General features: G+C 43.7%; 1 protein-coding gene across 10 annotated transcripts in view; it reads right to left on the reverse strand.

Annotated features, from left to right (window-relative positions):
• SEC16B (SEC16 homolog B, endoplasmic reticulum export factor) overlaps positions 1-21,326 on the reverse strand; it is a 56,564-nt gene extending 35,238 nt beyond the window's left edge. The window contains exons 1-7 of one of the 10 annotated variants that reach the window (XM_026001242.2): positions 21,197-21,273; positions 17,184-17,293; positions 12,583-12,673; positions 3,800-4,153; positions 1,853-1,965; positions 1,023-1,113; positions 194-302 (exon numbers count right to left, since the gene is read on the reverse strand). In XM_026001242.2, the coding sequence (XP_025857027.2) occupies positions 194-302; positions 1,023-1,113; positions 1,853-1,965; positions 3,800-4,095 (609 nt within the window). In that variant the 5' untranslated portion in view covers positions 4,096-4,153; positions 12,583-12,673; positions 17,184-17,293; positions 21,197-21,273. Of the gene's footprint in view, positions 1-193; positions 303-1,022; positions 1,159-1,852; positions 1,966-3,799; positions 4,154-6,010; positions 6,301-12,582; positions 12,674-17,183; positions 17,294-21,196 lie in introns of those variants that run through there. The other 9 variants (XM_072733100.1, XM_072733099.1, XM_072733102.1 and 6 more) reach the window with 9 other exon arrangements.
• Between the last annotated feature and the right edge of the window lie 250 nt (positions 21,327-21,576).

The following is a 21,576-nucleotide window of genomic DNA, read 5'->3' on the forward strand; positions in this document are numbered from 1 at the left end:
AGGGCCCCAGACCCGTAGATTGAAACAGGAAGGCAGAAAAAGGAGGAGGCTCTGCAGAGAGGGGCAGATGGAACCCCTCAGACTGCTGGTCACCGGACACCCCCCTCCTAAGGGCCCCCTGCCCTGCCACGGCTTTGGTGTCAGTTGTGATGTACTGTCACAGCCCACCAGCCCCCATGTCACTTCAGATTACCTCATTCTTCTGGGTTCCAGTTAGCAGACTCTTCAGAATCATGTCCCCAGGCCTCTCCTGTCCAGTGTTAGAAGCAGGGCTGTCTTTATAAGGGTTCTGACTCTTGGATCTGAAGCAAAATGACAGGAGCAGGTAAGGGGGTTCCTGGGTGAGCCAGCAAAACTGAGCTGCTCTCTCCTGGAGGCTGTTCAGCTGCGAAGCATGGGCAGTTTAGGGTTGGCCTGTGTGCCACAGGGAAAAGCATTATCCTCCCTTTTCTCCCCCAATCTATTGATTCCAGAAAAACAGGAGCTCCTGGGTCCCCTAGCACAGTCACTAGAAGTAACTCCAAAGCCCGCAGAGAAGGGTTGGTCCCTGCAGCCTTACAGCCTGAACTGACTTGACATCAGAGCAGTTGGGTTGGCCAGTTGGTTGTACAAGGTAAAAGCACCAGGCCTAAGGGCACCAGGACAGATGTTTGTGCAAAAGACTCTTTTCTGCTCTCCTTATCCCAGGGGATGGGGGGGAGGAGAGACTCCCCAGCCTCAGCCAGAACCCAACTGAACACTTCTGCAAGACCATGTTTGCTCTGAGGCCAACCTAGAATTAAGGCCTTCCTATAGGGTGGACTTTATGCAACCTCAACAGGAACTCAGGTGATCCCAAGTCTGGGAGTCTCCTGTCAATGTTAAGACTCTACTTAAAGCTGGCTTGGGCCACTCTGGGCTACTCCACAACCAGCAGACAGCATTCTAGAGATAGAGACAAGCACTGGGATGCCATAAGACTTGCCCAACTTAGTCTGAGTTTGGCCGAGCCATGTTGAGCTGGCCTTTCCTTTCACACTTACGGACTATTCTGGTTTTCATGCTGATGCTCACTGAGGTACTTTTGATCTCGGTGATCTTCCTGCCAGATATAAGGACTCTCTCGCCTTGGCACTGCACCCTCAGAGGAAGCAAAATGAAGACAGTCACTTCCTATTCCTAAAAGTTTAGAAAGACAGCCGCCAGCTGTGAAGATGAGTTACTGGAACACCGTAGGTATAAAAACATATTTGCCAAATTGGATAAAATGAAGAAGTGAGAGCTAATGATGAAAGTCAACAGGATGCCCCTCAGTCCTCCCTGATCCAAGTAGCATGACTCAGAACAATTGTACAACCATCGGGATCCTGTGTGTGTGTTTTCTGTGTTGAAACAGATTTCCCTTGGCTGGCAGGTCAGAAGCACCAGTAGCATATCCCTAAAGCCCTACTATTGGTAAAGGGTATAAATTCCTGTGAGTGCATATCTGCCACTGTCATGGTCGTTGATGGTCAGACTCATCACACCCAATCACACCCTAGACAACTTCATTGTCAAGAATTGCCTTCACTGTTCCTTGGACAGAGACTATAATCTTGGCTATAAGGAGGAGTGGAAGAAAAAACTGTGATTGAAGTGCAAACTGTCCATAATACTGAAAATGTAATGGTAGATACAGCACTATCACTGACATGTACGAAGAAAAATGATTCCTTTCTATCTCTTCTCCTCAAGACATCTAGCAGTAGTATCTTTGCTGTGGCCTCACATGGCCAAGAAAGAAGCAAGTGAGGGGCTCTATGTCAGCCAAGCATGACAGCCAGGGTGAGGCTCTGAGCACCATCCCAAAAGCTCTTCGGAGATTATTCCATACCTCTTTCTTCCTGTAGCTGCTGCGGGTGTCTATGGTAGTAATAATGTCCATAAGCATGTTCTTCCCTTAGGGTTGAAGAATGATAGCTTTGATATGGATCCTCAATGCCCGCCCTAAAATACCAAAAAGAAAGCCAGCCAGTCAAGGATGGGTGTGGTAAGGTGAGAAACCAGTGGAGGACTTGACACCTTCATAAGACACAACTGTCACCTCTGTCTAGAACCCGCTTTAAAACTACAGTTTCAAAAATAAATAAATAAATAAAATAAAATAAAATAAAACTACAGTTTCATTCTAGATCCTATAAACAGAAGATCCAGAATCAGAGCACCGGTAGGGCCATTGTTTCAGTATATGTGCTGCCGAAGCGAGCACAGGGCTTTTGTTTCAGAACAAGCCTGGGCTGTTGATAGCAACACCATAACCAGTGTCTCATTCTCCTTCCCTGTGATTCCCCTACTCCTCCAATACATCCAACAATACATGATGTTACCTTAGAAAACCCTGCCCTGATTTTTTAAAAAATATTTTTTTATATGTTTATTTGTTTGAGAAAGCAAGAGAGAGAGTAGAGGGAAGAGAAGAAGGAGAGGGACAAGCAGACTGAGCTGAATGTGGAGCCCAATGCTGGGCTTGATCTCACCACCCTGAGGCCATGACCTGAGATAAAATCAAGAGTTGGATGTTCAACCAAATGAGCCACCCTGGTGCCCCTACCCTAATATTATCCTAGAATACCCTCTCCTGAAATGAGGTGTAAGTACCAAATATGCCATTGTAATTCCCATGCATATTATGTACAGATGGAAGTGAGATAAAGAAGTCATGTTGGACTCTCTTGAATCTGATTGCCTTTATTGCCTCTGTCCTTAACATACCTTCCTTCGAGAATTCAACAATACAAAAAGATCGGGGAGAGGAATGTCATATTAGTCTCTTTATCAATTAGTAATTCTTTAGCATCTCATAGGAACCGATGCTTTACAATAACTGTCATAATTTCAAGCCTAAATCTGTAGGCAGGCAAATTATCACCCACCTGGAAAAGCTGAAGTGGAACGTAGATGACTTCCAATATTTCATAAAATATTAAATCTTCTGCTAACAATTAGAATTCAGGAACAGGAATTCCAGATTCCCCTAGAATTACCTCAGAGACCTCTTTGTTCTGTACTTAGAGACTGCAACGTTCTATCTGCTTTCTCTGTGGTTGATTTCATTTTTTAAAATGTTCCCATGTATTCATCCAACGCATATTTTTTCTGTGTGTCTATTACACCCTAAGCACTGTTGCACACCCTAAGCACTGTTGCACCACCACCAGCTGGTGGTGTCTATGCTCACAACACTCAAAATTTTTTAGAGGAGGGCAGCCCTGGTGGTGCAGTGGTTTAGTGCTGCCTACAGCCTGGGGTGTGATCCTGGGGACCCGGGATCGAGTCCCATGTCGGGCTCCCTGCATGGAGCCTGCTTCTCCCTCTGCCTGTGTCTCTACCTCTCTGTGTGTGTGTCTCTCATGAATAAATAAATAAAATCTTTAAAAAAAAAAAAGAAAAGAAAAGAAAAGACCTTTTTAGAGGAATTCCCAGGACAAACCTTTCCGTAATCTATAAATATTACCTTTTTGCCATCCCAGAGTAAGAAGGGCTCATCTACTGCCTTGAATCCACCATTCTTTCTGCCAGCTGCCTTGGCCCCAACACCCAGTCACACTGTCATAGCCTCTTTAAGAAGCCCCACAAGGGGACAGAGAGGAGGGAAATATTATTGTTGGTCACCTCAATCCAATTTGGGAGAGGAAAGGGTTTATAACTAAGTCAATGTACTAGGATAGAGAAGGAACTAGAAGAAAAAGAGCAGGAATAAAAGGAAAAGGAAGAAGGAAAAGAACAAGCTACAGCACTTAAGTGAGGTGAGTTGGGTGAATTCCAGCTTCTAGAACCATACCTTGAATACAACTGGCTGGGATAACCACTTTTGTAATAGTCAGCCCCGGACACAGGCTGATGCCTTTCCCCAGGCCTGGACGCATAACGGGGCTGCTGGCGGTCTGTCCTGGGGTCCTGCTGTGGCAGGGGGCTCCTGTGGGGATCTTGCCACTGGTGATACCTCTCTCCATTGTGCCAAAAGTGAGGAACGGGCCGATGAATTCCGTCTCTCCGAAGCCCACGGTCTGGATCCTTTGCTGGAGCCGTGGCCCTCCCCTGTGGCTGAGGTGGCCACTGGGGAGCCCAGAATTCCATCCCTGACCCTCAGAATTTCTCTCGTGTTTTTAGTGAGTTGTGTAGCTATTTTATCTTCCTGCAGACAAAAAAAAAAAAAAAAAATCACCATTTTAGGCCTATCTCCAAACATGATGATTGATTAGTTCTTGTGAAAAAAAGTACCTACGGTCCTCAAAATCTTTTATCTAAAACAAAACACACAGGCACTGTTAATAGAGATATCTGGGGAAAAATGTCAAGCAGACACATGAAGTAAATAACAGGCTAGACAATTATATTGATGTTGCTTTAAAAATTAAAAAGTATATTTGGAGCAACAATAGATGTGAGAGGCAGGGGAGATACAGAACAATCAGATATAAAGCTCCAAAACACTATCAAAGAATTGCAATTAAATACATGTTCGTTCATTTATCCCACCAGCAATTATTCACTCAACCATTACTGTGGAGGTGCTCTGCTGTCAGAGAAATAGGTGAGCTTAGAGCTATGCCAGAGTTTAAATCCTAACTCTGCCATTTATTAGCTAGTTAATTTTTTCAAGCCTAAATTTCCCTGAGATACAGAACAGGGATGATAAGGACAAGTTTGCAGGATTACAGTCAAGTCAGTGATAACTTGCAAAAAAAAAAAAGTGCCCAGTACACTGCCTGGTATACAGTAATTGCTCAATTTAATGGCAGTTAGTATTATCAGAGACAAGATCAGGGCAGCATGAATGGATGAAGACATTTCCTAAACAAAAAGAAGTTTAAATTGACCTTGAGAGACATTTTTTCTGAATCCTTAAATTATCCTCTTAGAAGAATGAGGCCCTATTATATGGCTATGCCTGCCCATCCTCCAAGGGGGTCAAGTTTGGGATTGTTCTCACAATAAACTAGACAGCCATGCCTCAGTAATCTTCCTGGATAGAAATTTTAAAATCTGGAAGTCTCTCCCAGTGTCAAATTCATTTTCCCCTCTTATTCTTCAACATGAGAAATGCCTCTGAAGACATGATGCCCTCCAAGTTCTTCTGCCCTGTACCACAGAGGAGCACCTGCATCCAGCTGCCTCCAAAGAGAAAGCACACATCAGACCTTACTGGTGACTTGGGGATTCTCTAATGTCAGGAGAAATATATTAGCTCAGTCAGACCCCATGTTTTTTCTCCCTTGGGAACTGTTTTAGGTTGAAAGATTTTGATAAAATACAGTTAACTTGCTCCCACTCCAGAAACTCCCAGCCTAATATAAAAAAAACAAAATTGTATCAGAACAAAAGGTCAAAGGGTATATGTTGAAATCAAGATACCACTCCGCTTGAATGCCATGGATCCAGGGTCCACAGCTATGAGCCAAGAGCTGTAAGCAGAACATATGAGAAGAGCAAGGCGCAGAAGTACCTTCCACCTCAAGATCAATTACAGCTCAGAAAAATTCGTACCTTCCTTCCTGTGTCAGCCCCCTCCCTTGAAAACAATCAGGTACACTGAAAGCCTTTTCCAGCAAATCCCAGCAAAAGCCAAATGCTCCAACACAGTGAAGGGGGACATCGGTCTTTCCTGAAGGTCCACAAAACTCCTACCTTTCAGATGCAAGAAAGTTCAACAAGAAGAAAGCCTCTTTTGCCTTGTCCCCAGATGTTTTCACTCGACAGCCCTCCTTCAACCACAAAGACACAATACCCTATCTCTCCACTGAAATCACATTATTCTGTTGCTCACATATCAACTCCCATAGGTTAGACCTCAGGTTATAATTAAGGACACCAAATGAAAAGCACCCAAGATTCTCAAAGTGGAGGCATCACATCTACAGCGACAAGCCACACTTTCGCATTCACTTAAGTGACCCTCCCCAGCCCCAGCAAGGGTGAAATTGTCTTTCCTAATGTGACAGTACAGCACAGCCAAGAGAAAGAAAGCAAGGGAGATAGTGTCCCCGCACACCTGCTCGGTGGCTTCCCATCTTCTTTCAGCACAGCTTCCTTCCGAGACTGTCTCTCTCCTCTTTGGAGAATGTCAAAGTCCGTGTGCCACATCTACCAAGACCTACCTGGCCTTCAGACCTACAGCCAGTTAGTTACCTGTTCAACTGCCCAGCCTCCATGGAGCTGATTCACTAGGGCAAAGTCCAGCCCAACTACCTCCGTCTGGGACAGGCCTGACTTTGCGAATTTGCTCAGAACCTGCTGGAGGCTTGTACTTCTATTTGCCTGGTCACTGACTGAGCCCGGTTTGCTTGTATCCAAATCCCAGAGCAAACAAGGAACAGAGACAGCAAGAGGAGGAAATCCAGAAAGCCTGAGGCGGCCTGGCCCAGGGAGAGGTGCACCACCTCTGGGGTGTTGACTCAGGGCTCTGTCACTGCTGGCTCTAATGCTCACCTTCTAAAGGAGGATTAAGAGGGGTGCCTAGGTGGCTCAGTCAGTTAAATGTCTGCCTTCGGCTCAGGTCATAATCTCAACAGTCCTGGGATCGAGCCCCACATCAGGCTTCCCGCTCCTTTGGGAGTCTGCTTCTCCCTGTCCCTCTCTCTTCCCCTCCCCCACATGATCTCTCTCTCTCTCTCTCTCTCTCTCTCAGATAAATAAAATCTTTTTTAAAAAAATAAAAGAAGGGCAGCCCTGGTGGCACAGCAGTTTAGCGTTGCCTGCAGCCCGGGGTTTGATCCTGGGGACCCTGGATGGAGTCCCACGTCGGGCTCCCTGCATGGAGCCTGCTTCTCCCTCTGCCTGTGCCTCTGCCTCTCTCAGAATAAATAAATAAATAAATAAATAAAATCTTTAAAATAAATAAATAAATAAAAGAGGAAGGCTAATACTTAGCTTCTGAGAGTCACTATGAGGATTAGATGTTGGTAAAGTGGCACATGATCTAGAAATATATATGCTCTATAAATAAGTATGATCCTTCCCTTTCAAAAAAGATGAGCTAATTCCACTGGTGGAGGCAGGCAAGCACTCACTGGTGGGTAGTAAACACCTGGTTTGTCTGGTTTGGGGTTTTCTCATTCATATTTCTCTTTGCTGGGGTTCTAGTTGCGCATCAATTGTAGCAACAGATGGAAGGCAAATTTAATGGCCAATATTGAACTGAAGGCACTGAGTAGTTTTCTATTACAAAAAGAAAATCATTGTTCACATTTAAGAAATACATTTCTTCAGGCAAACATAGAGAAGCTTATGTCCACTTTTGAATTACTATTTTAAAATTCAGCAAATCATCATGTTATATACCTTAAGTTTATATAACATTATATTTCAACTATAGCTCAATAAAGTTCTGGAGTTGGGGGGATAAAATTCAGAGTTTGCTCTAAAAAGGCGCAAATCACTTATTTCTTTCAACAAACATTAATGAGGGCCTCTTAAGTGTCAGGGCTTGAGACATATAACTATGAAAGACACAGTCCTTGACTTCAAAGAGCCGGAGCAAATTAACCTCTCATGATGTTATTACTTGTTCCAGAGAAGACTGCATTAGGTGGGTCTAATGGTCAGAGAAGATAATGTACCTAAACTATAAGATTTTGTCTCAGACCCTCAACAGATGCCTAGGGCCTGACAGCTGGGTGTAGAATTCTCTGACCGAGGTAATGGTTTCTTCCCCCTCGTGGTAAGCCATTGGCTGCACTGCCATTTTTAATCCTCCTGAGAAGAGGCAGTAGAAAAGGAGACACACATTACAGCAGGAATCAGAAGAGGGTTGATTATGACAGACCCAGTGGATCACAATAACATTCGTGAAAACCTGAGGTAACTCTTGTGGCTTATGACATGATGCCAGTCTTGCCTAGAGACCAGCTAGCTACATTACTGGAATGTTAACTCTGGAAGGGACCTTGAGGTTATTTTAGTGACTTCACTTAACTAATGATAAAACTAATATCCCAAGGAATGAACTGATTTACCTAAGACCACAAAAGTAACTGGAAGCTCCGTCAGGATTACCGTGGTATGCTGGAGTTACCTTGCACCGAGCTCTCAAGAGCTGGTTCTTAGACATTCAGGAACTGTGTGAGCCAGTAGTTAAACCATCGGTAATCTGGAATCCACCATGGTGGGAGGATTTACACAGAGACTCTCAAATGCTACAAAGCAAGGAGATGGTGGTGATTTCAAAGGGCCATCTTAGCAGCATACTGAGGACAACCCCAAAGTCCTCCTTCCTGATTCAGTGTGCTTTCAACTACAGAATTACCATTCTGTTCCTAGCTTTCATTGCACATTTCTGGTTTAAACATCTAGCCCAGTTATTCCAAATGCTCCTTTTGTGACATCCCCAAGCATCTCTAATTATCTCAAGAGTTATTATGAAACTCTTCAAATGCTCACCAACCAAAATTAATTTTAATTAGCTTTAATTATTTTCTATCAACATATGGCATACAACAGTTATATGGGTCATGGAATGAAATAGATCGTGGTGGGATCTCACTGGTGCAAAGGTTTGGGATTTATCGATCTCTGCCTTTCCCGGCCCCACATACTTAAAGTTACTAAATCTTTCAACCTAGCAGCTCAATTCCTCCTGGTTTTTCTAGCCAAATCTGTCCAACTTGACATGATTAGCAACTCATCTCCACCAGGAAGTGAGATAAAATTAGTCCTGTCACCCCAAGTCCTGGTGGCAATACCCTCGTATGATCCCATAGGCTTTCTCATGCTGGAACAGCTACAATCTTCACATTACCCCCTTCCCCAGGTGTCCTGTCCTCGTGCCTGATTCCTGCTCTTCCTTCCAACTATCCACTGGAATTGGAGCCTGGGCTACTTGCTAATTTATGTGAATTTCCTTTCCTAATTTCTGTTCCCCATCCAAATGCCAGGCCACTGATAGAAGTCCTGCTTCACATGGGTATAAGTACCCAGGTTTGACATCTGTCTAATGTAAGCATCATCAGTGCTAATAATGTAGTTAATTTCTCCCCACCGGACTAATGCTGAAGGATGTGAACAACCACCTAGATCCAGGTCAGATTTGCCATGAAGCTGTGAGCACTATGATTTAGTGACTGCTTACTCTTGCAAGGGACAGCCCAGTGGCTGAGACATACCCCAGGCTTGACCCCATTCCTTAATTAAAAGTAAAAATTTAGCAAACAGACTGAGAGGCCCTATGTCAATATGTTAATAGTAATTATTTGTCAGGATCACAGGATTATGGATATTTTATTTCTCTCTTCTTCCTTGTCCATATTTCCTAACTTTCCTACCATTAACATGTTATTTTTAAAGAAAAAAATCAACTAACATTATTTTTAACCAATACTCTATCCAAATGTGTCATTGTCATGTCAGCAAAAATTATGTACCCATATGCAACAATTATGCTAAAATGGGATAGTAACTCCCTAAAGTGTCCAAGATTGGTTAACCATGCTCAGTCTGCTCTTCTGGAAAGATTACAGAAGTCATTCATTCACTAAACAAATGTTTATTAAACATTCACTATTGGGGCACCTTGGGTGGCTTAGTCTGTTAAACATCTGCCTTCAGCTCAGGTCATAATCCTGGGGTCCTGAGATCCCCCAAATTAGGCTCCCTGCTCAGTGGGGAGCCTGCTTCTTCCTCTCTCTCTCTCTCTGCCTGCTGCTCAGCCTGCTTGTGCTCTCTCTCTGTCAAGTAAATAAATAAAATCTTCAAAAAATAAACATCTTCTATATGCCCATGTTGTCACATGCATGGGAGATAAAGATAAATAACATATAATCATGCTGTATAGAATCTTTCATTCCAGTGGAGCAGTAGACATTCAAACATGGAGGAGAGGGGAGAAATAAAATATACATACAGAGACTCTGTGTGTGTGTGTATCATATGTACACATATATGTATTTATGTTTATAAAATAGAATCGGTATGAAATGATACTCTGTTAAATGTAGAAAATGAAGAAAGAGAAGTGGAGGACATTCTAAGCTTCCAGGCTGTAGAGAGGGGACCACTCTGCCTTTTTTGAGGAAATAATGATCTTGGAAGAGGAGCCAGTTTGGTGGGGAGACAATGCCTTCTGTGTTTGACTTGCTAACTAAGGGGCCTGTTGGCAAAGGTAAGAAGGTCAGGAAGTAGTAGACATTGAGAGTCTAGAGCTCAAGACAGGGGTCTGAGGAGGGAGGCAGGGTGATTGAAGCCACAGGCATGGGTAGTATTGCCTTAAAAATGCTGGGAATTAGAAAACAGGTCCTTGGAAGGAGCTCTGAGGCATTCCAACACCTTAGAGCTGGATACAGAAGAGGAGGCCATGAAGGAGAATAAGGAGGCGCTGGAAAGGTGGGCGGAGAGCCAGGGCTGGATGGTGTCCTAGGAGCCAGGTGAGGTGATGGCTTCAAACACAGGAGAGTTGTCAACAATGCCAAACTTCAGGGAAATGTTGAGAAAGGCAACAAGTGGAAATGTTCTCCACATTAGTGAATTTAACAACCAGGAAATTTGGTGATCATAACACGAACAGTTTCAGTAGAACTATGGACAAGGGACTGAGGATTTCGACACAAAAGTCACTTATGCAGAGAATGGAAAGGAAAAGGAGACTGCCGGGAGAATCCCTCCAGCTAGAAGCCCAGATGTGAAGAACAGAGGCAATCTCTGGGGCTGCCATGGGGCCCTCGGCTTGGAAGATCCGGGTCAGTGCAGACAAGACAAAAGAGAGTTACATGCTGATTCCCGTGGAGATACAGAAAAGAAGCACAGTTCCTGAAGGCACAGATCCCCAAAGAGCCTGGTTAAATGGGATCTGGAGTATAGGAGCACAAAGTGAACCTAGCTAAGAGGAGGAACCCCTCTTCCTTGAGAAAGGGGTAGGGAGGGGGAGATGGGCACAGATGGGGACACACTTATGCATAAAGGCACCAGCTATGGAGAATCCTCTGTTGAACAGACTGCCACGTTCCACTGGCTAGAGAGCAGGGAGCATTTGGTAAGAGTCTTGACTCCTATGTCGAAGGTGGGAGTGGGCTTTCACAGGCATGGGTGCTCAGAGGAAAAAGCGGGCTGGAAATGCAGCTGTTCCTGGACACCTAGATGAGCTTGAAGCTCCACAGGTGCCCTGACTAGCTGTACTTTCTTCCATGGGGCATTTGCAGTGCCCAGCCCCGTGCCTGACACATGACACAGGCTCGGTAAAGATTTTTCTTACAGACGAGTGGATACCTTAAGTTGACAGTGTTCGATTCTAACCAGTAGTTTTCACATCCTGAGCATAGAACCAAGCATTGAGGTGGAGTTTCTAGAGAAAGGAAAAGAGAATGTTGGAGCAGTAAGTTCAAGGGACTGGCCAGAGAATGGTTAAAGGGCATGTGGGACATAGATGAGACAGAAACAGGTGCAAATAATCTGCTCACCTTGTTAAGCTGAGGTCTCTGCATATACTTAAGAGACACGCTCCAATGGGATGATGGGGGAAAAAAGAATATTAAATCACAATTAAAAAAAAAAAAACCACCTCCTAGTCACAGTGGGAATGAACGGATGACACCCACACCTGCATTTCCAACCATATCTGAGACTCTGAGACATTGAGCCTCTTTTCGTCAGCAAGAACCTCCTTTCTCAGAACATGAGAGACTCCTAACTCGGGGAAACGAACAAGGGGTGGTGGAAGGGGAGGTGGGCGGGGGGTGGGGGTGACTGGGTGACGGGCACTAAGGGGGGCACTTGATGGGATGAGCACTGGGTGTTTTGCTATATGTTGGCAAATTGAACTCCAATAAAAAAAAAAATAAAAATAAAGAATCTCCTGTCTTTGTTTCTGAGAATAAGTCAGAGAGTGAAGGTTTAGTGCAGAGCAGCCTCTGGACTCCAGCAAAGCCACCGCTTGGAGTCAGCCTTGGAGATACGGGGCTCGTGGCCTCGGCCAGTCTCTGGCTGCCAAGGCTGTGACCCCTTCCTTCAGGTAAGCCGGGCGTCGGGCAAGATGCGGAGCAGCATGTGCCAGTCAGAAGTACCAGTTATCAGGAAGTTCGTGTGCCAGGAAAACATGGTCTGAGGCCCAGAGACAATTAGACTGGCACAGACACCATAAGCCACCCTGCCAATCCGGGGACTGTTGCTCTCACCACAGCCTTAGAAGTAAAGGTTAGGGCACAAAGCAGATTTCCTACAGGGCCAAAGAACACTGTGTATGAACACTTTGAAATGCCACCTACCTGGCTGCCTGCAAACCTGCCCGTCCCGCATCCACCTCTGCTGCCAAGAGCTAAGAAGTACATCACTCAAGAAAAAAAAAAAAGACTCCATTCTTCCCTATCAGCCCTGGCTGGCAGAGGTGACCCACCTTCCCCTCACCTTACCCCCCTGCATTTTATCAATGCCCCCAAACCAGGATGAATGGGTGGCAGATGGATGCTGCTGTGACTTCTGACCTCACATCAAGTGCCAACAGGCAGATGTGACTCACACGCCACTAAACAAAACAAAGGGCTGTAATATCCTCAGAGCATCCTCTAAGCCAGCAAGGCTAATAGGACATAAATTCCCTAGAGGAGCAGGACAACTTATTTGGCCCCAAAATAAGCCTACCTGGGAGTGAATCTCAGCTCCAGCTTCACTATCTGCTGGCTGCACGACCTCGGCAAGTTCTATGTTCTATCCTATGTCTCCTTTTCATCATCTGTAAGATGGAGATGATAATAGAAGTGACCTCACAGAGTTAATATAAGGGTATATAATTAGATAAGTACTTCCAAAGTGTTTGGCATATAGTAAATGCTCAATAAATGTTAACTATTATTTCCCTGGAAACGCTAATACAGTGCCTCTAAGAACAGTTCTGCGCAACTCATCAGTAAGGGATTAACTGAGTATCCATTACTGCTGGGAAATCCACAGGTTCTTCATCCAGGGCTGCCCACTGAGCCAGGAGATCAGGGGAAAATAGAGAAATTATGTCAAATGCCACATAGGACAAAAAGAATGGATTGAGGTGAGATCATCAGAATTAGAAACTTTGATAAAGTACAGCCCTGTGCTTGTCACACCAAAGTACTTGCAGCCCCAGGGACAATGGAGGATGCCACAGGATAAGCACCAGTTTTTTTGTATATGCAATCTTAAAATGTATTTTAATTTTAGACACTAATATTGTATGATTGAATATTAAGGACTAAAATTCAAATGTGTATTAATTTTTACTATGAAGCATGAGACTTCAAAGAAATTTCATACTTGCAATGGGACAAATAGACACACACACACTCACATAGTCACACGCATGTACCCTGCACCCCCCAGATCACCCCTACCATTTGCTGGAAATGTTGAAGAGACTCATTCTGAACAAGAGCAGACGTTCAGACACATAACTGATGAGTTGGAAAGAAATCTCTAGAAAGCATCCATCCCTGCAGGTGAAGCAGTATCTAAGCCAAGGAGACTTAGGCCAAGTCCTTGCTTGTATTCAGCTCTTTGCATTTACAGACCTGTGCCATTCCAAACTCTCCTGCTGGCTTCAGATTCTCTATTACATAAGACTCTGTAGGGACCCAGGAGCTCAGCAACTCTCTCTCTGTTTACCTGGGGCAGGAAGTGTTGGCTGTCCAGTGAAGGTGGATCCTCAGTCTCCTTACAAAAAGACATCCCGATATTTCAGAGCCAACAAAAAACCCTGATGTATAACACACATGTGTGACTCAAACTCTCGAACTCTTTGAATAGGGGAAAGCAGTCATCATGGCGTTCAGCAGCCTTCTCCTCCCCAGATTACATAGCCCCAGTCCTGTTGATACTTCCTTATAAAATTTCCTTCCCTCAATCATTTTGAGCAGCAAAGGCCCAGGGAAAAGAAAATAGGAACTGAAATTTGTATTTAGTTTTAATTATGCCATTTCCCATGCCATGTGCCTTGGCGGGGTGGGGGGGTAGTATATATGAATCATTGATATTAAATATAGAAGATATTAAATATAGAAGATATTAAATATCATATCTTCTAGATATTATAGAAGACCTCCTCATCTTTAAATGAAGTCTAGAAATTACCTCACAGGGCTGTAATGTGGGTGAAATAAAATGATACACAGACAGACACCAGACACCAAAGTGCCTGTTAAATGGGGAAGTGGGTTTTTAAAAAACCCACTTTGCCTTTCCTCTTTTAGGTTCCTTACATTCTGTTAAAGGTGTGACAAGCCAAACTCATGAGTATGGTACAGAACAGCAGTGAAGAGTTCAGGCTTGGCGTTCTGAATTGAATCTGAGCCCCAGTATCTCCATGACCAGCCGGGAGACTTCAAGCCAGTTGCTTAACCTCTCAGGAAGAGGGTTCTTATTTGTTAAATGACTGTATAATAATGGATATCCTCACAAGGTTGTTGTAGGATAAATGAGATAATGTACTGTTCATGGTATGTCATAGGTGCTCGATTAATATTTGATGAGTAAATGCATGCATACCTAGGAAAATCACTTAGCACAGCACCTACACATAGCAAGTGTTTGACAAATGCTTATTGTTGACATTGTTGTTTAAAAGAGCATAGCGGTAGACTTAGCTTCTGGGCTGTTCAGGGCATATGTTCTTACTGAGCTGAGTGTTCATCATTGCAGTTCCTATCTAGTGTTTAATCCTAGCTGCTCCTTATTATTGGTTTAGAATCTAATCTGAGGTTATTGGTTTCCATTTATTTTGCCATCTCTTTCATCATGGTTATCCATTACATTCATAGCTTGTCTTCCCCAGAGATGCCCATCCTTGGCTCATGGTCTTCACTACCCAGTGGCATCAGTAAAGAGTTTGTCCCTTTGGAGACAATAAAAACCAAACCAGAAAGGGTAAGAGGTTTCAGCAAACTCACACAGTGTCATTATGTCATCAAGTGGAGGAAAATCAACCACAAGACTTCTGGTCAAAGCTTTGTTCAGAAAAGCACACTGGTTAGCAAGAGCCCTGTGGCACATTTAAGGCAAAAATGCAATTATTTAAAAATCTATTCCATGAGAATACAATGGTTATAATCTTCAATGCAGTCAGTGTAAATAGGGTCATTCAATCCGATATATATATATGTGTGTATATATATATATTCATAAAAAATAAGAACTCAAAGATTAATTTCAGTATTTTCTCCTTGTCCCATTTGTTAGTCAATAAAGGTGCTGGTTCTCCTCCTCTGCCCACTGTTCTGTGGACAGAAATAGCCTATGCTTGTGCAGAGCGTCAGTAAACACACACATATTTTAGTGGCACTCATATCCCTGTTCTCTCAGTTTGGAATAAGTGACTGCAGATATAGCAAAGATCCCCAGGAGTGCTGTTCTAATGCTGAATTTAGCACATCAGGGCAATTTCCATAGAAGCCACTTACGATGCCAAAAAACAAAGTTTGAACTTCAGTTTCTGGAGGACATTGAAGGGTATGTCAACATGATGGAGAAGTTTCTTTTCTAAGCAGAGATGTCTGCAGGTATCACAAGGGAGATGGCCCAAAGTTCATTATTTTCTGGGAGGATCCCATAAACAAATGTTGGAGACTCTCGGCATGCTGAGTAAATACTTAAATGCCTTTCCCAACATTGCTTCTGTGATGTTGTTTCTGTACAAGCTTCCTGAGAACATTTCCTTTCTCACTAAAGATGCAATACTTTTTATGCCCCATGACATTGACATTATGCCACCATTACCTGGTACTGGTCCAAATGTCCTTTATTGAATGAATGATGTCATTAAGTGAAACTGGGGTATATAGCGTTACCCCAGAGTAAAAAAAAATTATTCCCATCATTCAACAAATGATATGTTAGACAAATATTAATCCAGTATCTGTTGTAATAAATTTTTTTTCCTATGTAAGCTAACTCTACATAGTTTCTCTAATAAAGCAGAAAGACTAGGGGCACCTGGGTGGCTCAGTGGGTTAAGCATCTGCCTTTGGCTCAGGTTATGATCCCAGCATCCTGGGATCAAGCCCTGTGTGGTCAGGCTCCCCGCTCAGGGGGGCATCTGCTTCCCCCCTCCCTCTGCTCTTGCACTCTTGCTCACTCTCCCTCTCTCTCCCTCTCTCAAATAAAAAATTAAATCTTAAAAAAAAAAAAGGCAGAAAGACTACACAGAAAGAACCCCCAAAAAAAGTCCTTACTCCTACTTAATAACCAAGAAATGAGTGAGAAACTGACTATATTAGCCTAGAAGGAAGGGAAGGAGAGCAAGAGAGAATGTGTTCCCCACAGAAGGATGGATAGGATAAGGGCTCGGGGGTAAAGGAGGGCCTGTGTACTCAGCATATCATCAGTGGGGTTTATGTGCAGGGTGGTCAGAGGTTAGAATACAAAGAGAAGTTGCTGAAGACTATGCCTGTGTCCCCCCACAATTCACATGTTCACATGTTGCAATCTAATCCCCAGTGTGGTAGTATTTGGAGATAGAGCCCTTGAGGTGATTAGGTCGCAGGATGGAGCTCTCTTGAATGGGATTAGAACTCTTTTTCGTTTTTAAGATTTTATTTTTTTGATTGAAGGAGAGGGAGAGAGCACAAGCAGGAGGAGCTGCAAGCAGAGGGAAAGGAAAAAACAGACTCTCCGCTTAGCAGAGAGCCCCACTCAAGGCTCAATCCTAGGACCCTGGGATCATGACCTGAGCCAAAGGCAGACACTTCACTGACTGAGCCACTCAGGTGCCTCAGGATTAATACTCTTATGAAAGAAGCCCCAGAGAGCTCCCTCACCCCTTTTGCCATGTGAGGACACAGACACAAGGACACAGGTTATCTATGAACCAGGAAGCAGACCTTTACCAAATCTGCCAGCACCTTGATCTTACACTGCCAAGCCTCCTAAACTGAGGAATAATTTTCCATTGTTTATAATCCAGCCAGTCTATGGAATTAACGTCAGAGCAGCTCGGGCAGCCTCAGACAGCTGTGATAAGAGCTGAGACTGAAGGGATGTCCCAGCTGCCTCAGCCAGCCTCACAGAGCAGACTGTTGCCCCAGCTCTCCCCAACACCTGGATTGTTTGCACACACTAGGGTGAACATTGCTATTTCTGCCCGCCCACCATCCTATCCCCTGGCTTCTGGTAATAAATCATCAGTTTTTCTTTGATGAGCTTCCCTGCCTTCTCTGTTTCTATAGCATGTATGGGACTGACCCCCTCCCTCGTTCTAAGAATCAACACAGAATTCATACCTGGATGGTAACAGTCTCACAGCTCTCTGGCCACAGTGATTCATTTGGCAGTTAGCATGTGCCCAGGGACATGTCCAAGAAGCATCCTCTTCGAACTGACGCTTGGATGACTGAGAAAGAAGTGTGTTTCCCATTGAGTTGACTGAGATAATAGAATACCAACCTGGAGGTGCAGGCAGCCATCTGTCCACAATTCGTTCATTCAACAACAGTTATTGAATAACAATTATGTGCCTCATGCTGTTGTAGGCATTTGGGATACAGAAATAAGACGTAATTCTGTTTCTTAGATTTTCACCACCAACCGGAAAGGCAAATAAAGTAAATTAACCACTTTAATAAAATGTGATAAATGTTACAAATATTAATATATAATCTGAGAAGGACAGCCAACTCAGGTAAGGCTTCCCGAGGTAGAGATGCTCACTGAACCTTGTTGGATAATCAGCACTTGACAGGGTGAACTGGGACATGGGGATGGTTCCAGAAGAGGAATTCGCAAGTACAAAGGCACAGAGGGAATGTTCAGCTGGGCAAGCTCTGGTGGCCCACCATATTCAATCAGATTAGAGGGTAATTAATACCCATTCAGGGGAATGGGAGAGAGGAGCCCATATGGCCAAGCTGGAAATGAATCATGAAGATCTGGAATTTTTGCTGAATACCATGAGGAGCATTTTTTTTTTTTAAATCCCACAAGTTGCCATGTAAAGAACGCTCTGGGGAGTGTCAGACTGAAGGCAGGGTGAGCCTTCAAAAGCAGTTGCCAACACCTTCCTTGTTAAGGCCAATGCAAGCCAAACTAAAGTGCTGGCGGAAAGGCAGATGTGAGCAGGCAATAGGCATCAGATTCAAGAGAGAACAAGGAAGCAAAATAAAGGAAATTTAGAGGGTAATTGGATTTACACAGCTCTGGCCTGGTCATGTCCCTGATCAAGACTGAACTGTATTTGACTGGAAGAAGCAGGTGTTGTGTGGAAAGGAAAGTTCAGGTGGCCACAGTAAGTTGAGTTGCCAGCAGGACGATGTACCAGAGATGTCTCAGGCAGTGAATTAGTTGGGAGCTCCTGAGGGAAGCCTGCAGGAACTCAAATTGGTGGTGGGTGGGATTTATTTGTTTATGCGTTGCTCCTTTCCTGAAGATTTCTATGTGCTTTGATTGAGGTGTTATCAGCACACAAGTCATAATTAAAATTATGGATGTGGATGAGATTGTCAAAGAAGAGCACAGACTTTAAAATTTTTTAAAAATAATAATAGCTTAAGGTAAAAGTCAGAGAAAGACAAGTTCATGAGAATTGAGAAGGCGTAAGTTAGAACAGCATCAAGAATGTCAAGAAAAGAGGAATTTAAGAACCAGAACAAGTAAACATAGGGGAAGAGAAGGAAAAATAAAATAAGATAAAAACAGAGAGGGAGAGGCACCTGTATGGCTCAGTGGTTGAGCATCTACCTTTGGCTCATGTCATGATACCCAGGTCCTGGGATTGAGCTCCGCATCAGGCTTCCCATACGTCTCCCTCTGCCTATGTCTCTGCCTCTCTCTGTGTCTCTCATGAATAAATAAATAAAATTGTTTTTAAAAACAAAACAAAACAGAGAGGGAGGCAAACCATGAGAAACTCTTAACCATAGAGAATAAACTGAGGGTTACTGGAGGGGAGGCAGGGGGGTGAAAGGCTGAATGGTGGATGGGCATTAAGGACATATGTTATGATGAGCACTGGGTGTTATAGGTAAGTGATGAATCACTAAATTCTACTCCTGAAACTAATACTACAAGATATGTTAACGAACTTGAATTTAAATGAAATCTTGGAAGAAAAAAATAAAAGAAAGTCAAGAAAGGAGAGTGTGTCAATAAAGAGGAAGAGGTAAAGAGAAAAAATATAGTAAGAGATCAAGTTATATAAGAACTTGAAAGCATCCCCTGGATTCCATAGAGTTGGTGAAATGGGTCTGAAAAGGGATAGGACATAAGGAGAATCCATGAAGGGTTTTCATTGGCTGATTGGTTGGTTGGTTGGTTGGTTGGTTGGTTGGCTGGTTGATTGGTTGGTTGACTGATATAAATGGGAGACACTACAGTGGAAATCCAGTTAGAGGAGAGACAGAAGAGATGGGGTAAAAAAAAGGAATGAATGACTGATGGACATGGTCCCCCAGGACAAGGGATATGGAGCTCATAGCCTAAGAGAAGGGATTACTGAGGGGTCAGGAAGTACATTTATGCCATTCAGAAGGGAGAGGGCAGCAAGGGATGCTTGAGTGTCCGTGTGGATAATTTTGTGAGCTAGGCTAAGCAAGGATGGAAAAAAAAAGCATACTAATTATATAAAAGGAATTGATTTTATCCATCATTCTATTAAAAAGTATGTCAATGAAACTCCCACAATTTTCAAAGCCAAAAATTAATGAGCATGATAAGTTTCTTGCACACACTACGATGAGAGGATGCAGCACTCAGTCACAAATGATGGGTATTTCTATTTTCTCTTTCTTCTTCTTCTTTTTAATGGTTATTTTCTATTCTGTTTGAAGCCACAGCCTGGCTTATTTTTTACTCAGTTTAATTTCTTTCAAGCTGCAGCCTGAGAGTCACACCTATCTCAAGCAATTTTCATTTTCCTTAGTGTCCGACTTCTGTATCTTGTCCCTTGAAAACTTAGCAGCAGTTGGAAAGGTACTTGTTCTAATCAATAACCATTTGAAAATAGAAACTCAAGATATTTAAGATGAGTCTGTATGCAATTGCTACCTTTAGGACTTCTATCTTGGAAGCAACCTTTTCTCCTACCAACATCATACTGTCCTTCAAGTTTCTGTTACAGAAAATCACAATCTGATGAAGCCTGGTTGGTGATATGTGAGGTATGTTTCATAAAGAAAGTAACCCCCCTCTGCCCCTGCCATACTGCCCCATTCCCAAATGGGATATGGAACAAATTCAAGGCCGTGTGAAAATCTGTTCAGTAAGGGAAAAACTCACACTGGGTGAGGAATCAATTACTGAAGTGGCTATCCTTTCCAACCCATTCATTTTCTAGCACGTAAACCAAAGTGCCCTGAGTGCCGTCTGCTTCATTGGGATCAAGGCCAGGACCCGATTCCAGGTCTCCTGACTCCCCACCTACTGTTCATTCATCCTTTCATAACATCTGCTTCTCCTGCTGGGCAGCAAACTCCACAGGGCCAGGAACCTCTTCCATATTATTCACTTAGATAGCCCAGCATAGAGGTGACAAGCAAAAATATCTGTTGGTCAGTTAACCACACTCAGGGTGGACCACTACTGGTCATTCATGAGGTGTCACACAGAGCTAAACATCAGAGTTAAAGGTCTCAACAGAAAGAAAGAGAAATCACCAACCCATAAACACTTGGTTTATGAACTCGGAAACACCAGAGACTCCGGACATGCCTTCCAGGGTGGAAGCCTTGGGAACAGGGGCTGTAGAGCCACCTCTGGTTAAAAGATCCATGCCAGGGTTTCATTTGTCATTGGGTTGGCAGACACCACACCCCAAGTCAGAGCTTGAGAACACAGAAGTTTCCACGTTGCCTCCACGTCGGCTTTAACTAACCTGAATCCTCCTTAAAATATTTAAGAGGTTCTCTCCTCTCCCCCAGACACTGTAACTGCTGAGGCTCTTTTCATCTTCCCATAATCAAACCTGCCTAAAATTGTTATGTAAGTTGAAATCCCATGGTTCTTTTTGCACATTAGCAACACATGCCATCCCATGGGGGACAGCCCCCACGGCAGTATGCAGGTACTTTAAGGGGTGGGAACGTGGCATCAGCCACAGCTGAAGTTTGTTTTGTAAAACAAGACCCTGTGAGATTCTTCATTTTGCTGAAAAACCATGTGCCAGTTTGGTGCCTTTCTACTCTGGTTGAGACCAAATGTTTCTCACCGAATCTGCTAGAAGAGTCTCTGGTGGGAATTGTGTTCCCCTTTAGCATTCTTCAGTTTGACTTTGGTTTGGTTAATGGTGAAAATAAGTACTTACATCTCTTGCCCCTAACTCAGGAGCTGCTGCTGCTTCTGCTGCTGCTGCTATATCCCATCATGACTGCTGTTACTCACAGCTGGCAGACACTGTAAACCGTGATGCCACGTCAGCCGCCCAGAACCATTCTGCCTGAGCAGCAGTTTCCCAACGGAACGATTCTCTGTGTGGATCCTGAGGCTGGAAACATGATCTGACCACCATAATGAGAAGGTCTTAATAAAAGAAGCCACTACTTCAGATTAGAGAGAGAAACCACACATACTCCTTTGTGTGTCTGATTATCAGGTTGACTTTATAAACAATCATGATCAGCAAGTTAACAACTGACCAAAGAAGTCGGGGTTAGAAAGTGAAAGGGTGAGATTTAGAGACTTTGA

The sequence above is a fragment of the Vulpes vulpes genome, chromosome 13 (assembly GCF_048418805.1).
Source record: "Vulpes vulpes isolate BD-2025 chromosome 13, VulVul3, whole genome shotgun sequence".
Classification (NCBI taxonomy): domain Eukaryota; kingdom Metazoa; phylum Chordata; class Mammalia; order Carnivora; family Canidae; genus Vulpes; species Vulpes vulpes.